This window comes from Salmo trutta, chromosome 21, assembly GCF_901001165.1.
Source record: "Salmo trutta chromosome 21, fSalTru1.1, whole genome shotgun sequence".
NCBI lineage: Eukaryota > Metazoa > Chordata > Actinopteri > Salmoniformes > Salmonidae > Salmo > Salmo trutta.
Window position 1 is genome coordinate 15,459,296 of NC_042977.1, and position 18,254 is coordinate 15,477,549.

The window sequence follows — 18,254 nt, forward strand, 5'->3', positions numbered from 1 at the left end:
CTGTGCAGCAACTCTCCCCATCCAACCTGACAGAGCTTGAGAGGATCTGCAGAGACGAATGGGAGAAACTCCACAAATACAGGTGTGCCGGGCTTGTAGCGTCATACCCAAGAAGACTTGAGGCTGTAATCGCTGCCAAATATTCAGAGTAAAGGATCTGAATACTTATGTAAATTTGATATTTCTGTTTTTTATTTGTAACGAATTTGCAAAACATTCTTAAAACCAGTTTTTGCTTTGTCATTATGGGGTATTGTGTGTAGATTGATGAAGAAAAAAATGATTTAATGTAACAAAATGTGGAAAAAGCACAGTGATCTGAATACTTTCAGAATACACTGTATTTGTGTTGCTCATACACACTTTTCTTTCCTCTCAGTACCAGTGGTTAAGCGTCAATGGATAGCCAGGCTGAGATGGACTCTGCCCAGCTGTCAGACGATGCCAGTCTTTCTTCCACAAGCCAGGAGCCCACCTCCAGCTTGGCCGGTCAGTACAGCTTTCCCTCTTTCAGCGTCTCTCTTTGTCACAAACTCTCTCACACACTTTTTCTTTTTCAGTCTCTCTTTCTTGTTCTCTTATCTTAACCTTCTCTCTTCCCTGCTTCCAACCTCTTTCTATCGCTCTCTCTCTCTCTCTCTCTCTCTCTTTCTCTCTCTTTCTCTCTCTTTCTCTATCTCTCTCTCTCTCTCTCTCTCTCTCTCTCTCTCTCTCTCCACCAGCAGCAGTGTGCAGCCCAAGCCCTCCGGCCGCCCCATAGCCCAGCACTCTCTGCCCATGAGGACAGCCAACGGAGGCAGGTCGCTCATCCCCAGAGGAGGTGAGCGGTCATCTCTTTTTAAGTCTTGAAGGCTACTTTTAACCCAGAACAACATGGTATGAGTCCATTCAACTGAAGCAGCGGTGTCGCCATCGTACTCTTACATCATAGAAACACACGGCACAACAAAGTAGATGAGAAGCTTTTTTTTATTCGTTTGATGAAGCCAGAGAAAGTAAGCGACACAGGATACATTGTATACTTTTGTTTGGCATGTTGGATTACATGTGACACAAGAATGGTTGGAGCAGGGTTCCGGTCATGCAAGAGATATTTAAACCCACCTGGTGTGGTCTTAACTTGGGGTCTTGTCAAATGTTTTAGCTGATGTTTGAGTTCAGAGAGGTAGCTATTTCGATGCACATCAAAACAACATTCAAAGAAGCTCTAGTGAGCCGAGCTTAAGAAACACAATTGAGAGTTATAAACTTCATGAAGTGGCAATTTTGGATGATGTCTAATGGCTAAGATTGAACCGGTCTCTTCTCACCCCTTCCATTCAAAGTATGGGCTTCCCTCGAGCAGGAAGAAGCCCTTTCGGTAGAGGAAACCTACCCCACTAATGATGTCATCATGGACTGCTCCATTCCCTTACTCCCAAGTCTCAATCATAGTGTCTAATAAAAAAAATCATACCAATTTGTGATCGTAAGATGTAAAAGAAAATGGTTGCCATAGGTGTGCTTTGTGCGTTGTTGGTCCATCCATAGGGAGTGCTCTAGATACACTTGAGCCACTTCTTGATGGAGTTTTGCCGGGGATCATCGTTGTCTGGTTTGGCCAGAGCAGGCAGATCACCAGATATCTTGATGTTGAAGTACAGAGCTAAAAAGGGAATAGTGTTCGTGTTAACATATTGACTTAAAGTTTTACCTGACCCTTTTTCAACAGAACAGCTGCAGTTGCACAGGATATTTAAGAATTGCATGTCAAGGCAACGTTTATGCATCTGACAAATACAGCATATGATAGAATATACCAGTAATACTTCATTATTATACTGGATCATTACTTATTTATTTTGAACTGGTATTTTCTGTATAAGGGTCTTTCTCTAAATCATGGGGCCAATGTCTGACATTGGGTTCAACATTTCAAAATGGTTTTAAATAAAAATGATTTTCATGCCGTTCCACATGTGTACTTAGAGGAATAAAAGTGAATATATGCATGTTGGCCCATAACTCCTCCTATACATCAACATAGGCCTAAAATAATCCTTTAAAGGGATACTTTGGGCAATTAGGCCCTTTATCTACTTCCCCAGAGTCAGATGAACTTTTGGATACCATTTTGATGTCTGTGTCCCGTATGAAGGAAGTTTGATGTAAGTTCCGTGAGCCAATGCTAACCGGCGTTAGCGCAATGACTGTAAGTCTATGGGTATTTATTAGCATGCTAGTAATCAACTGGACACCAAATGCGCATCCAACAAGTATTATGCATAATTATTGAAGAACCACATTAATGACCATATCGATTTATGTTTTACGTATCAAGGTAACGTGACCCTTTCGGTTAGAAGCTTTCAATTTTGCAATGCGTATATTGTTTTGGATTTGTGTGCCCATTAACTGTTTTCACCCAGTAACGTAAGGAGACACAAAACGCTAGGTAGTTACACTGCATTTCTGAGATCTCTATACAAAAAACTGTCCGACTGCTAGATCCAGGATTCTTACAGGGTTCAAGTTCATTCATTTAACTGCTTAATGCTTAATATATGAATCAACGACAACTTACACTGCCATAAATGCAAGGACAGAAAAGTAATGTTTTATGTCGCATGACTTTGGACAAATCGTCAGGACACCAACCATGATAACGGTTAAACATAGGTTTTAAATCAAGTCGTGAATTTGATTGACTATAGCTATGATCCCCCAAGTCGTCCAGTGTAGGAAATCCTCACTGGTACCCTAGTTTATAGAAAGACCCATAAACAGTATTTTGCTGATGGAATAGATATTTTGGTCATCAGATGTACAGTACATCGTGAACATTGTCATAGACTTACGTCCAGCGAAGAGGAAGTAGTCGTATCCGTCGGCCTTCTTGGGGCTGGGGACAGACACCGCTGAGGTCACTGAGGAGGGAAAGCCTTTCAGAGCCAGCTTGATGTTGATCTCGGCTCCCAGACTCATCTCTGTTTGGCGAGTGTGGCGTTTCTTTGTACTGGACTTGGATTTCTTGCCACAGACAGTGCTACTTCCAGCATGGTATGAGTATTTCTGCATGGTGCCTCCTGTGGGAGAAAGAAATGGATGTGGATTGAGGATAGCGAACTCATTGGTGTAACTCATCATGTTAAGCAATGGGAGTAGGTTAGGTAGTGGTAATCCTCAAGCTCTCCTTTACCTTTCTTGAAGAAGTAGACAGACTCAGGCCTCCTCCTGGTAGCAGGCACAGGCAGGGCTGCAGTGATGGTGCCAGTCAGACCATGAAAACCAGAGGCAACAGATTTGGGGTAACCAGGCTCCATGTTGCCATTGTCCATCCCCCAGTAGTCATCCCCCTGAGATGGACAAGAGATGGGGACATTATATAGGCTATGCAAAAAATGATCCGTGTGACAATATCCCAATCCCATCGAAAGTGTTTAGGTCATTAGGTTCCACCTAGGCATCTCCACTGCCCCAACCCACTGAGCTTTTCCCAGGTTCTAGGTTTTTCCCCGGCAGTTCTACAGCACCTTGATGATGTAGCTCTTGCCCTGGCAGTTGGTGCGGGTGAAGGCACTGTCGATGGGGGAGGGGATGCCCAGCTCCTCTGTGATGTTGCGGGCCGGCCCATGGTCCTTGGTGATGGGATCCATCGTCCAGAAGAAATGACCTGGTTGGGGGCAACAGAACCACAATCATTAGGAAACGATGCATCAAGTAACTATTTCCTTTAGGGTTTTAGGCTACACATTGTTATGCTATTTCAGGAAAATAAAGTATTTTTTTGCTGCTTTGGAAAAGCTACTTGACCTTCATAAATATTTGATCAGTAAGTAATGAGCGAGATAGGACAGAGCTAGCCACGAGCTAGCCACGAGCTAGCCACGAGCTAGCCACGAGCTAGGCCACTATGCTCCACACACACATACCCTTGAAGATGAGAATGGTTCCGTTGGCCAGAGTGGTCAATCCGTTGATGGGCAGGTCACTGCAGAGGTCTGGGTTACTGTCGGCATCTAGAGTAAAGCGTTCACGTCCGTGTGGGGAGAAGCCATTAAAATTGTGAACAATGTTTATTGTTGTCATTTACTGTATAATATAATAAGTATAACTTACTGTTTAATCGCTAAATACCTACTTGACTCTGATTACATGCACATTAAATCAATACTCAATTGATACAGTAGACATCCTAAAGATTACTGATGTAGAAACACAACATAGTATCCAATCTACATAGCATTCCCACCTGGTAGACCTGTGTTGGGGTTGTTGTAGCCCAAGGACTTGGTTATTTCTGCCGTAGTGCTGGGGTCTTTGAGTCCCAAGGCCTTGGCTATGTCTGCCAGAGTGATGGGTTTGTTGGGGTCATTGAGCCCCAGTGCCTTGGCTATGTCTGCCAGAGTGTTGCGGTTGCTGGGTTTTTTAGGGTCGTTGGGGCTGTTGACCCCCAAGGCCTTGGCTACGTCTGCCAGAGTGCTGGGGTCACTGAGTCCCAACGCCGTGGCTATGTCTGCCAGAGTGATGGGTGTGTAGGGGTCGTTGAGGCCCAAGGCCTTGGCTACATCTGCCAGAGTGTTGGGGTTCTGGGAGGTTTTAGGGTCGTTGGGGTTTTTGAATCCCAAAACCTTGGCTATGTCTGCCAGAGTGATGGGTTTGTTGGGGTTCTTGACCCCCAAGGGCTTGGCTATGTCTGCTAAAGTGCTGGAGTCATTGAGACCCAAGGCATTGGCTATGTCTGCCAGTGTGATTGGTTTGTTGGGGTCGTTCAGCCCCAAGGCCCTGGCTATGTTTGCCAAAGTGATTGGGTCATTGGGGCTGTTGAGCCCTAAGGCCTTAGCTATGTCTGACAGATAGCTGGGGTTTTGGGGGGGTTTAGGGTCGTTGGGGTTATTGAACCCTAAGGCCTTGGCTATGTCTGCAAGAGTGCTGGGGTCTTTGAGCCCCAAGGCCTTGGCTATGTTTGCCAAAGTGATGGGGTCTTTGGGGGTTTTGAGCCCTAAGGCCTTGGTTATGTCTGCCAGAGTGAAGGGGTTGTTGGGTGTTTTGAGCCCTAAGGCCTTGGCTATGTCTGCCAGAGTGATGGGTTCGTTGGGGTTTTGGGGGGGTTTAGGGTCGTTGGGGTTGTTGACCCCCAAGGCCTTGGCTATGTCTGCCAGAGTGATGGGTTTGTTGGGGTCGTTGAGCCCCAGTGCCTTGGCTATGTCTGCCAGAGTGTTGCGGTTGCTGGGTCTTTTAGGGTCGTTGTGGCTGTTGACCCCCAAGGCCTTGGCTACGTCTGCCAGAGTGCTGGGGTCACTGAGTCCCAACGCCGTGGCTATGTCTGCCAGAGTGATGGGTGTGTAGGGGTCGTTGAGCCCCAAGGCCTTGGCTACATCTGCCAGAGTGTTGGGGTTTTGGGAGGTTTTAGGGTCGTTGGGGTTTTTGAATCCCAAAACCTTGGCTATGTCTGCCAGAGTGATGGGTTTGTTTGGGTTCTTGACCCCCAAGGCCTTGACTATGTCTGCTAAAGTTCTGGAGTCATTGAGACCCAAGGCGTTGGCTATGTCTGCCAGTGTGATTGGTTTGTTGGGGTCGTTCAGCCCCAAGGCCCTGGCTATGTTTGCCAAAGTGATTGGGTCATTGGGGCTGTTGAGCCCTAAGGCCTTAGCTATGTCTGACAGATAGCTGGGGTTTTGGGGTGGTTTAGGGTCGTTGGGGTTGTTGAACCCTAAGGCCTTGGCTATGTCTGCAAGAGTGCTGGGGTCTTTGAGCCCCAAGGCCTTGGCTATGTTTGCCAAAGTGATGGGGTCTTTGGGGGTTTTGAGCCCTAAGGCCTTGGTTATGTCTGCCAGAGTGAAGGGGCTGTTGGGTGTTTTGAGCCCTAAGGCCTTGGCTATGTCTGCCAGAGTGATGGGTTCGTTGGGGTTTTGGGGGGGTTTAGGGTCGTTGGGGTTGTTGACCCCCAAGGCCTTGGCTATGTCTGCCAGAGTGATGGGTTTGTTGGGGTCGTTGAGCCCCAGTGCCTTGGCTATGTCTGCCAGAGTGTTGTGGTTGCTGGGTCTTTTAGGGTCGTTGGGGCTGTTGACCCCCAAGGCCTTCGCTATGTCTGCCAGAGTGCTGGGGTCATTGAATCCCAAAGCTGTGGCTATGTCTGCCAGAGTGATGGGTTTGTAGGGGTCGTTGAGCCCCAAGGCCGTGGCTACATCTGCCAGAGTGTTGGGATTTTGGAGGGTGTTTGGATCTTTGGGGTTTTTGAATCCCAAAACCTTGGCTATGTCTTCCAGAGTGATGGGTTTGTTGGAGTTCTTGACCCCCAAGGCCTTGGCTATGTCTGCCAATTTGCTGGAGTCATTGAGCCCCAAGGCCTTGGCTATGTCTGCCAGAGTGATGGGTTTGTTGGGGTCGTGCAGCTTCAAGGCCCTGGCTATGTTTGCCAAAGTGATTGGGTCATTGGGGCTGTTCAGCCCTAAGGCCTTAGCTATGTCTGACAGATAGCTGGGGGTTTGGGGGTGATTAGGATTGTTGGGGTTGTTGAACCCTAAGGCCTTGGCTATGTCTGCAAGAGTGCTGGGGTCTTTGAGCCCCAAGGCCTTGGCTATGTTTGCCAACGTGATGGGGTCTTTGGGGGTTTTGAGCCCTAAGGCCTTGGCTATGTCTGCCAGAGTGAAGGGGTTGTTTTCTTTTTTGAGCCCTAAGGCCTTGGCTATGTCTGCCAAAGTAATGGGTTCGTTGATGTTGTTGTAGCCTAATGCCTTGGCTATGTCTGCCAGAGAGCTGGGGTATTGGGGGGGTTTAGGAGCATTGGGGTCGTTGAATCCCAAGGCCTTGGCTATGTTTGCCAAAGTGATGGGGACGTTGGGGCTGTTGAGCCCCAAGGCCTTGGCTATGTCTACCAGAGTGTTGGGGTTTTGGGGAGGTTTAGGGTCATTGGAGTTGTTGAACCCCAAGGCCTTCGCTATGTTTGCCAATGTGATGGGGTCATTTGGGGAGTTGAGCCCCAAGGCCTTGGCTATGTCTGCCAGAGAGCTGGGGTCTTGCCGGGGTTTAGGGTCGTTGGGGCTCTTGAACCCCAAGGCCTTGGCTATGTTTGCCAAAGTGATTGGGTCATTGGGGGAGTTAAGCCCCATGGCTTCGGCTATGTCTGCCAGAAGGATGGAGTTCTTGGGGTTTTGGGGAGGTTTAGGATCATTGGGGTTGTTGAACCCCAAGGCCTTGGCTATGTTTGCCAAAGTGATTGGGTCATTGGCAGTGTTGAGCCCCATGGCCTTGGCTATGTCTGCCAGAGTGATGGGGTTCTTTAGCCCCAAGGCCTTGGCGATATCTGCCAGAGTAGGGAGCAGGGGAGGTCCAGACAACAGGGCCCGGGGGCCAGCGTTACCCGCTGAGGGTCCACCCTGGCTGGGCATGGGCAAGCCAGTGGATGGGAAGTTAGCAGGTCCAGGGAGCTGACCAGTGAAGGAAGGCAGGGCAGAGGGAGTGGTGGCCATGGGTGTAGGGAGGAGGGGGGAGATGCCCTCCAAGAGACTGGTGGCTGCATCACTCAGAGCTTCACAGGAGGTAAGATGAAGGATGTTAGAACACATGCATACAAACAAACACAAGCTGGCATACAAAATACTACACAATGCATCAGCACTCAGAGAAAACATTGGATTTCTCCTAAGTCTACTGATATGCATTAAGAACTTTGCCCTTGTCGCTCGACTACTTCAAAACATAAATAATAACCAGCCTTTCTGTCACTTTCTCAGTCAATACTTTTATCAAACACTTTGCCATATTGTATATTTCAAATTGAATGAGCTCTCACCATCCATGACAGTAGCTGGGGCTGTGGAGCTGGGACCATTGAAGCTGTCAGTCAGAGGGTAGAAGTCAGGGTTCAAAGTGGAAGCTGGGTCCTCAGAGAAAAGAGAATAGTGACTCTGGCTCTTGGGGCTGCTGGATCCAGGGTATTGGCCGTTGGTATCTGTGTGAAACACAGAAACGGGTTACAGGAATCCACGGGGTAAACCTACCATAGAAAATATAAAACAATGACTGAGTCTAGCATGTTGGTAGCTGTTGTTCTTAATCAATTGTGTTGCTCAGCACAAGCTCCTTGTGTACTGACAAAGTCCTCAATCTCTTCACTTCTCTGTTGCTGTGTTCTGACAGTGTCAATGATGGACAAGAGCACCACCAATAGCCTAAACTTACCATAGTCCTGAGTCTCAGGGAAGAGGTCGGATGGAGAAGGGTATATGGTCTGGCTCTGGTCTGAAAACACAACAAAAAACACAATAAATCGAACAATGGTTGTGTTTTAAGACCCAGAGGGCAAAGATATACACATGCTCAGCCCCTGGAAACTGTTGCAAGTAACAGTACAATTATCGCTTTTATCTCATCTGACCTCCATACACCAATAGCCAGGGTTGGGGAGTAACAAATTACATTTAGAAAGTAACATACGCAACCCTGCCAATAGCCTAAAGATGGGTTACATTCTCACACGCAGTCACTGATCAACCCATGTAACCAAATGGAGGCTAGCTGCTCTTCCAGTCCACAAGCATTGCCTTGTTAAATTATTTGACGATTGACACTATAGTTCCCTCAGTCTATTGTAGGATTCTGAAGCCTTTCTATGCCATTGGTTATCACACAGCCAATGGAAAGCCATAACTTGTGCCCTGAGTTTTTCTTGGCAGTCATACGGTCAGTAGAAAATCAGAGCCCCACCTAAAATGCAAAACATGGCAGGTACACACGTACCTTGGCTGCTTTCCTCACTCTCGCTGTTTGAAGGTTTCTTGGGAGATTTGAGACTCTTAAATTCTGTCTCGCTGATGGGTTTGTTCTTGGGAGGCACTAAAGAAAATGTATTGCAATAAGCTAATGTTTCTATTGTTTAAAATGGCCCACTCTAACCTAGCATCCAGAGACTGTTTGGCCTACAGTATAATCAGGGTGCACAAGATCTGTTGATCCATGCAGTTACTTTGCTACAAAGACAAAGATAGTAAGTGAACCTGTTGGCTTTTTCTTGGCATCCGGCTTGATCCTCTGAGTTGGTGGTGGAGTTGTAGTGGCATCTAAAACAGAAGAAAGTTTGATATTGTGATATTTGTGCATGCATTTTTTTTTTTTACAATTAGAACATGGGCCATTCAATTCGACCCATCAACTCACTGTTAATAATTTACTACATAGGCATTGTTCTTTAGACCTGTTCTCTGTGGGACAGACGAATTCAATTGATTATTGGTTGCATTGTGCTGGTTAAATTGAACTAACTCAGATATCATGATAAAGTGTTGATATTCTGTAATTAGTCCTTTCATAAAGATAGTTGTTGTTCATACCACAGTGGTTCTGGTAGTCACGGCAACAGGTGTCGTAGCGGACACAGCCTGGGTCACAATCACAAAGCCTGCCTCGTCTGAACGATTCACCACACCTACCACTGCACGACTCACCTGCAAGAGAGAAGAAATAGACCATGATATTCACCAACACACACACTTTGGTCCTGTCTACTACACCATTGATGGATGACTTGTCACATAGTTGGAGTTTCAGGTACATCAACACATGTTTACATCCATGCATGTATGCAGACTCTAATGTTTAATGAATAACCATCCTAATTACATTGAAATAATTGAGAATTGAATTATGGCATAGTAATATCATAGCAATAGCATCAGTCTTACCGAAAGTGCAGTGAGCCTCAAAGTCCTTGCAGCACTCGTCGTGAGTGAGGCAGCTGGCGTCACACTGGCAGGGCTGACCACGAGTGAACGGGTCACCACATCGACCACTGCAACTGGCTGCAGGTTGGGGTCACAGTAATTGGGGATGAGCTCAAAAACAACAATTACTGTACATTTAGTGCTACCATTAAAAAGGTCCATAGCGACTTACAGAACTGTTGACATTGACAGTGTCACATATATTCAGCATATAATGTGGCCCCTGTACCAGACAATGGCTTCTTACTTTGAGCAGCAGAGAATGGCAAAAGAGCAGCGCAGGTCACCACCACGAGGGCAGCCAGCAGCGATGATGCAGTCATCATGACTTTCAGTTTCAACTAGAATAGAGAAACAAGAGCATGAAATACCTTTCTTTGTCCTTTCTAGAGGAAAAAAAACATCTTCTTTGATTTTATTCATAACGGAGTGTTACAAAGTTACATTCCAATGGTCCAACCATAACTAAACAAGAATGCGCTCTCTTCACATATTCATCTTCATAGGTCCCTGAAATACATAGAAATAATTATAAGATTATAAACAGAAAATAAGAGAAAGCCAATCACCTTCACACAAGTCAACTCCAGTCAACTCACCTTGCTCTCCCTAACTCCCAATGGCCTTTATATAGTGTGAACGGCTGCTTTTGGAGTGACAGCTAGGGCAGGACATTTTTAATTAGTCCAAATACAGCCCCAATTAAAACCACAAAATGATGCAGAGACCTCCTACGCACTCACAGGAAGTAGAACTAGACTGGCCAGGCGTGTTGAGGCGTGGTATAAGAAACTGGAAGAGTGTCTGTGGCCTTAGACAATGATGACATCACAGCGAGGTGACGACCTTGCCTTTACAAGGGTCCCCAAAAAACACACCACGTTCTTTCTGTTAACCAGATCTGCATGGTTGTTCCCGCAACTCTGTGCGGACTCAAACAACTACACGTTTAATTGGTTGTTATTATCTTTATTAAAGTTCGCCAAACAACCTCAGATGGTTAAAATGTTGGATTTTTCTCATGTGATTCACAACGTGGTCGGACCACAGAGCGTGGTCAAACTTTCACTCTCAGGGCTTGAACGTTAAACCAATATGATAATACTGTATTAAACAACAAAAATAACAGATGTAGATTTTTAACGTGATATTTTAACTATATTCTTTGGCTGGAGTATAGTGTTCTTTCCAGTAACTCACTGGAACATGATGAACCATTACTAGGCAAATTTAAATCCTCTATAATGTGATAATTGGGGCCCTGAGTTTGTCCTGACCACGTGAAGTGGGCTCTTAAAGTTTTTCCCTTGTCAGGTCATATGGTCAGGAAAATCTCTGGACCCAAGTGATAATGTAGCAACTGAATTGTGTGAAATTACTTGAACGTATATCATTTAGCACACCTTTATTGTGGCCTTCATCTCTCTCAGAGTAGGTCTATGTACAACACAAGATCTTCCAGTCATTTGGTCTTGCTACAATAACAATGAGAGGCAAACCCCAACACAGCAGTTACTCTCAATACCATTCGTGATTGAAAAAACAAGTGCTAATTAAGCAGCAGCTTCTTTGTGAGGTGGCCGACCTCTTGATGCTTGTGGAGCGTTTGGAACAAAAGAGTCCATTCAAGAAAGAACATTATTATATCCTGGTTCTGTTCTGAGGTAATGTCTTCTACCCCTCCTACGAACATGTTGTAGACATTATTCAAACCGTCTGTACGAGGCCGTATGTTTTAAGAATGAAAATAGTGAGCGCTTCAAAGAGCACTCTTAAACACACCCACACTCTACACACATGCTTTATAGTACATGCTCTTGGCTTCACATAAACACTTGTCTTTGACCAAAAACAACAATCTTCGATTCCGAATTGTGTATGAGTTCACTAGATCAAATAAGTCTAGACCCAACAACGGCAGGTTAACATATGAAAGACGCTGAATGCTACAGGTTGTTGACCTCAAAAGGACTGATTCTCTCTTGTACTTTAAAAAAATTTTTTTTACAGATCTTGTCTCTCTAGTCAGCAGGAAGCCGATTGTGCAGGTCAACCTTTCTACCTGTTCTTGATTATGGTGATACTAGTTATCAAAGTGCAGCTGCCGTTTTTTCATAGCTCCCTTCGTTTTATCATAGGAGACAGTTTTATTACTAATCACTGTATTCTTTACCAGAAGGTTGGCTGGACCTCGTTGAAGTCACCTAAATCACACCATTGCGCTCCTTTTGTTTACAAAGCCCTGCTCCACAAACCTCCGACTTACATGACATCACTGTTAAGATTTAAAATCATAAGTTATAAAACCCGTTCACAGGGCTGCTTAGCTCTGGAGACTCCTTTGGTGTCTAGAGAGTTAGATAGATCAGCCTTTGGCTTCCTTGCACCTTGCGTGTGGAATGATCTACAATGCATTTTGGAGGAATTGGTGCTTCTAGTGTCACGTTCTGACCTGTAAAGGTGTTATTTGTTAGTGTTTAGTTTGGTCAGGACGTGCCAGGGGGTATTTGTTTTATGTGGTTCAGGGTGGTTTTGTGTATGTGTCCAGGTAGAGGGGTATTTGATTTATTAGTCCAGGGTTTTGGTTATTGTTCTATGTTAGTTTATTTCTATGTTCAGTCTAGTCGTTTGTATTTCTATGTTTAGCTAATTGGTGTTGGGGCCTTCAGTTGGAGGCAGCTGTCTATCGTTGCCTCTGATTGAAGGTCCTATAATTAGGGGTGTGTTTGTATTGTGGATTGTGGGTAGTTGTATTCTGTTTTGTGCTTGTCACGTGACAGAACTGTTAGTGTTGTTTCTGTTAATTGTATACGTGTTTATTTTGTTTCTCCTTCTTATACACTGCTCAAAAAAATAAAGGGAACACTTACACAACACAATGTAACTCCAAGTCAATCATACTTCTGTGAAATCAAACTGTCCACTTAGGAAGCAACACTGATTGACAATAAATTTCACATGCTGTTGTGCAAATGGAATAGACAACAGGTGGAAATTATAGGCAATTAGCAAGACACCCCCATTAAAGGAGTGGTTCTGCAGGTGGGGACCACAGACCACTTCTCAGTTCCTATGCTTCCTGGCTGATGTTTTGGTCACTTTTGAATGCTGGCAGTGCTTTCACTCTAGTGGTAGCATGAGACGGAGTCTACAACACACACAAGTGGCTCAGGTAGTGCAGCTCATCCAGGATGGCACATCAATGCGAGCTGTGGCAAGAAGGTTTGCTGTGTCTGTCAGCGTAGTGTCCAGAGCATGGAGGCGCTACCAGGAGACAGGCCAGTACATCAGGAGACGTGGAGGAGGCCGTAGGAGGGCAACAACCCAGCAGCAGGACCGCTACCTCCGCCTTTGTGTAAGGAGGAGCAGGAGAAGCACTGCCAGAGCCCTGCAAAATGACCTCCAGCAGGCCACAAATGTGCATGTGTCAGAAACAGACTCCATGAGTGTGGTATGAGGGCCCGACGTCCACAGGTGGGGGTTGTGCTTACAGCCCAACACCGTGCAGGACTTTTGGCATTTGCCAGAGAACACCAAGATTGGCAAATTCGCCACTGGCGCCCTGTGCTCTTCACAGATGAAAGCAGGTTCACACTGAGCACATGACAGACGTGACAGAGTCTGGAGACGCCGTGGAGAACGTTCTGCTGCCTGCAACATCCTCCAGCATGACCGGTTTGGCGGTGGGTCAGTCATGGTGTGGGGTGGCATTTCTTTGGGGGGCCGCACAGCCCTCCATGTGCTCGCAAGAGGTAGCCTGACTGCCATTAGGTACCGAGATGAGATCCTCAGACCCCTTGTGAGACCATATGCTGGTGCGTTTGGCCCTGGGTTCCTCCTAATGCAAGACAATGCTAGACCTCATGTGGCTGGAGTGTGTCAGCAGTTCCTGCAAGAGGAAGGCATTGATGCTATGGACTGGCCCGCCCGTTCCCCAGACCTGAATCCAATTGAGCACATCTGGGACATCATGTCTCGCTCCATCCACCAACGCCACGTTGCACCACAGACTGTCCAGGAGTTGGCAGATGCTTTAGTCCAGGTCTGGGAGGAGATCCGTCAGGAGACCATCCGCCACCTCATCAGGAGCATGCCCAGGTGTTGTAGGGAGGTCATACAGGCACGTGGAGGCCACACACACTACAGAGCCTCATTTTGACTTGTTTTAAGGACATTACATCAAAGTTGGATCAGCCTGTAGTGTGGTTTTCCACTTTAATTTTGAGTGTGACTCCAAATCCAGACCTCCATGGGTTGATAAATTGGATTTCCATTGATTATTTTTGTGTGATTTTGTTGTCAGCACATTCAACTATGTAAAGAAAAAAGTATTTAATAAGATTATTTCTTTCATTCAGATCTAGGATGTGTTGTTTAAGTGTTCCCTTTATTTTTTTGAGCAGTATACATTAAAAAGAGAAGATGAGTATACACTTCCCTGTTGCGTCTTGGTCCTCCACACACGACACTCGTTACATCTAGGGCATTTCAGACAGTTGTTAGGGGACCTTTATACTGGAAAATGTGTCTGTTTTTTATGATTTGTTTTTCTTTTCATGTATTGTTGTGGATAATAACGTGTATTTTATTGTGTATATGAATGTGTTTTTTTATGTGTATTGTGGTGCTATACAGGGCTTATCTGGAAAAGAGACCTTGGTCTCAGCATTGACTCCCTGTCAAAATAAAGATAAAAAAAGAAAAACAATTCCGAGTCTTGTAAAAGGTGGTCTGTAGAAGCTGTGTGTTGGAGGGCTTATTAGGCTATACTACCCAGCTGCCTGCCTACAGACAATATTTTTTAAGTTGTCCCAGAGTTTTAGTCTGTTCAGCCTCCAGACCACAGGAACACAGGAACACTGGCTGGCAAGGCATCCACAGCTTGTCATGACGTCTGTCTCTGTCTGCCTCTGGACTCACAGTGGTGGGTGAGGGGAAGGCTCAGCCCATGGTTCCTATCAATCTGAATTACCGAGCTGCTATACTTTACAGCACCGTTCAGTGTGGCCTGTGTGGGCCATGAGGTTTTTCCTAACCTCTTGACACAACTGTGGAAAAACTCTGGGCCCCAGCTTATAGCCTATTTCCATGTGACCAAGGTCAGCAAAATGGTCCTATCTAAAGAGTATGGCTGGCATTTGGATATGATGATCAAGAGACTAGTCTTAGATCAGTAGTTACAATGCAGAGGGATCTCTGTATTTCTGTATGGGTGGCAGGTGGCCTAGTGGTTAAGACCGTTGGGCCAGTAACCAAAAGTCTGCTGGTTCGTATCCCTGAGCCCACTTGGTGAAAAATCTGTCGATGTGCACTTGAGCAAGGCACTTAACCCTAAATGCTCTGGATAAGAGCGTCTGTAAAAATGTGAAATGTGCCACTACTCTTGAAAGGATTTTACTACGACCTTTGAAATGTATAAAATACTCATGAATGTGTACTATAGTCTACTTATGAAACAAAAGAGATGCGCAATGTTGTGATGAAATATCATGTACCTTCCATTATTGCATTTGCATGTTGTAACTTACAAGAGCAGTAATTAGCGATACACACGTGTCCTTTGTGTGTAACCCAGACTGTTTATGAGACACCTCTCTAATTTCAGAAGAGTAATTAGCTAGTATTTTACAGTTTCACTAATGAAACACAAATGGAGGTATGGCAAGTAGGAGAGCTGTTGGTTGGTCCACTGGCGTTATGAAATCAACTGGGGTTCCATGTGTTACTACTGTTTGGGACTTCCACGCATTTCCCATACTCATGCTTTCCAACGCTGCTTGTGCTCTCTTTTGATAGGTTACTTCACAAACGCAAAGGAGGTTACGATATGACGCCGAACATGATGTTACCACATACCATTGACTTTATTAAAAGTGTATCGCATAAAAAACAGACATCTGGATTATTTGAAGGGTGAGGTTCTGTTCATAAACTCTGCTGGGATTCTTCTCTCCGACACATGCATGTATAGAATGTGAGTTATTTAGTCGTGTTCTCTTTTCTAACTGCAATTCAAATCTAATCAAATCGAGGTTAAGAATAAACGTTGAAGGAGAGGCACAATGACTTGACCGGGCATCACGTTCAAAGTCGTCTTTTATTTTTTTATTTCCACAGATATTCTATGCTAGTGACATTGTATTTCATACTATTCATCACTGAATAAAATAAGACTTCATGTTGCATTCAGTTGTTGCTAGATCTGATAATTAGTACTCTTCTATTTACAAAAAAAAAAAATCCTCTTTAGAATTCACCTTTTACAGTGTTGCATTTTCATAAAATACCAATAGAAAGGTTTTATTTTCACATTATTAATTGTGGTTGGTACAAAATATGCAAGTCAGGTTTGATTTCATAGCAGTTGTACTCCGGGGTAAGGGTAGGGGATCTGGGAATTGGGTTCAGGGGTTATTTACAATGGGTACGACTCGTGTCATGTGATCTGGTGCGGCGCTTCAAGCATTTCCATGAGGAACGTGTCTATGGGCGTGTCTCCTATCAGCTTGAAGAAGAAGAGGTGCTCCAGACACTTGAGGCCGATGGAGCGCAGCGCAGGCAGACGCAGCAACAGCTTGGCAAATCTGACCGGGAGAGGAGATAAAAGCGAGAAGGGAGGATTGATTACTCTAGTCTGGGGTGTCATTTCAGAGCCTATTCATGATTTTTAATGGTACACACAAACCATAAAGATGAATTATGACATATCATCTTAAAGTGGAGAAGGAATATGAAGAAATTAGAGCCTCTATTTAGTTTCTTTCAACCAATGGAGGCTGCTAAGTGGAGAACGGCTCATAACAATGGCCTGAAACAGAGAAAAGGAATGGCATCAAACACCTGGAAACCATGTGTTTGATCTATTTGATACCATTCCACTGACTCCACTCCGGTCATTACCACGAGCCCGTTCTCCCCCAATTAAGGTGCCACCAACCTCCTGTGCTTTCAACAGCTGCAGGATCATAGGAAGAGCCTTTGAGTGAGACACGTGATACTGCTGAATGACTGGACATTAGTGTGCATGATCGAGCGTGAAAGGAACAGACACTAAAATAAGCTGGCGGCGTGAGACTGACCTGCCAGGCTGCTCCGGGTATCTGTGTTTAGTGTAGGACTCCAGCGAGGCGTACACCTTCTCTCTCAGGGCCTCCACCTCCGTAGGATTAGACAGGCCCTTGGCATCTGGAAGCAGAGAACATTCATAGACAGGAACTTACTCTTGTGCACACAGTCTATGTGAAATGCGGTATATATTCATGAAGTGTGATTGTAATGAGTTTGTAATACATGGTGGCTGGTGACTTAGAAAGTTGAAATGATGTTGAGGAAAAAAATGGATTGGCTTATTGGTTGAATATCGTGAATGCTCAAATGAACGAGGATGACCACTCTCCTCTTCCTCTCCTCTGTTGTATTTCTCGTCGATTGTAGTTACCTGGGTTGAAGAGGACGATGGCTCGGAGGCAGCCCAGCTCAGTCTTGTCCATCTGCATGTCTTTCATCTTAGACACCAGCTCCGTCAGCACTCTGGAGACCACAACGCGAGAAAAGACCATGTCATAGGAAAAACAAACACGGTAACACTTTATTTGGTCAGTCCATCTACAGATGCTCAACAAACTATCAGTACAGACATGTCTACTGCTGTAGAAATAGCAGGGCTAGATTTTTAACCGTGTTACAGAAGATGAAGCTATAGTGTCGGCTATGCATTACGGTCTATGGTATCCATATTCCAAACGTCAAGGAGTAACACTGTTGACAAAGGTATTTCTCTCGGACCTGTCAAAGATGGAGCCCACTCCTGCGCTGTGGGCGCTGCTGCGGTGGACGTGGAGGCCCGTGGCCAGGAGGATCCCGTCCTTCACTGTCACAGAGCGGTGGGAGAACGAGGCGATGAGCAGCTCATTCCAGCCTGACAGAGAGAGATGTACAGCGGTTAACTGGTGAGTTTAACTTGGATTGTGACTAGAACAATGTACTTGTCCAGAGGGGTGAGGGCGTGTCTGTGTAATAGTAGGTAATGGGTGAAGACGCTAATGAAACATACTGTTACTGTTTTACCGCCGCAAGTTAAGCATTATGGTAAGTGAACATGCATGGTGATCTGGTTGGTGAGCTGCGCTGTAGCTGGAGCCTACCTGCTCGTAATAAGATGACCTGGTCGTCCAGGGGCAGCTCAGAGAAGTGGGGGATCCTTTTGGCCCACTCCACCAGGGTGAATAGCTGCTTGTCTGCTGCCTGGCAGATGTTGGTGACCGGGTCGTTCGTCTGTCGGATAGACAGACAAAGACACACATGTAACATTCAGTAAATCGGCTATGAAAAAGGAAACGGAGTATAGATGGAACAAATGGGGGGGGGTAAACGCACATTTTTCACATTTGAATTTTTTCCAACGGAAATGAATGCTCATGGGTGTCCCTTTCTAAGTGTATGAATTATGGCTGTTCTTTTAAAATATTTACTTTCTATGTGCTTTCGAATGGTTTTTTCTGCTAAGCGACATATCCGACACACTTGTTTCATACCAAAAAGCACTATATCCAG

General features: G+C 45.4%; 2 protein-coding genes and 1 long non-coding RNA gene across 4 annotated transcripts in view; 1 reads left to right on the forward strand and 2 right to left on the reverse strand.

Moving 5' to 3' along the window:
• Positions 1–38: 38 nt before the first annotated feature.
• LOC115156792 (uncharacterized) lies at positions 39–17,560 on the forward strand. The gene is made up of 5 exons (XR_003868323.1): positions 39–82; positions 380–489; positions 726–820; positions 17,136–17,281; positions 17,496–17,560. It is a non-coding gene; the product is annotated as an uncharacterized LOC115156792 (long non-coding RNA).
• Positions 952–10,562, reverse strand: LOC115156790 (proteoglycan 4-like). The gene is made up of 14 exons (XM_029704471.1): positions 10,271–10,562; positions 9,949–10,042; positions 9,663–9,779; positions 9,312–9,425; positions 8,979–9,041; positions 8,722–8,817; positions 8,164–8,223; positions 7,775–7,933; positions 4,232–7,510; positions 3,912–3,998; positions 3,513–3,652; positions 3,179–3,335; positions 2,838–3,065; positions 952–1,645 (listed from the first exon to the last, which is right to left on the reverse strand). The coding sequence occupies exons 2-14, from the start codon at positions 10,025–10,027 to the stop codon at positions 1,539–1,541; spliced, it is 4,686 nt and encodes a 1,561-aa protein (XP_029560331.1). The 5' UTR covers positions 10,028–10,042; positions 10,271–10,562; the 3' UTR covers positions 952–1,538.
• Positions 15,547–18,254, reverse strand: part of rxrga (retinoid x receptor, gamma a) — a 54,483-nt gene continuing 51,775 nt past the window's right edge. Inside the window, exons 6-10 of one of the 2 annotated variants that reach the window (XM_029704474.1) lie at positions 17,846–17,975; positions 17,487–17,619; positions 17,140–17,231; positions 16,781–16,883; positions 15,547–16,285 (exon numbers count right to left, since the gene is read on the reverse strand). In XM_029704474.1, the coding sequence (XP_029560334.1) occupies positions 16,138–16,285; positions 16,781–16,883; positions 17,140–17,231; positions 17,487–17,619; positions 17,846–17,975 (606 nt within the window). In that variant the 3' untranslated portion in view covers positions 15,547–16,137. Of the gene's footprint in view, positions 16,286–16,780; positions 16,887–17,139; positions 17,232–17,486; positions 17,620–17,845; positions 17,976–18,254 lie in introns of both variants that reach the window. The other variant, XM_029704472.1, reaches the window with a different exon arrangement.

Excerpts from the sequence above, each read along its gene's own strand:
- LOC115156790 (XM_029704471.1), bottom strand. The coding sequence starts at position 10,027 with ATGATGACTGCATCATCGCTGCTGGCTGCCCTCGTGGTGGTGACCTGC. Across the intron at positions 7,511-7,774 it reads CCCAGCTACTGTCATGGATG|CTCTGAGTGATGCAGCCACC; the intron begins GTGAGAGCTCAT and ends CCTCCTGTGAAG. Across the intron at positions 1,646-2,837 it reads CTACTTCCTCTTCGCTGGAC|CTCTGTACTTCAACATCAAG; the intron begins GTAAGTCTATGA and ends TTCCCTTTTTAG.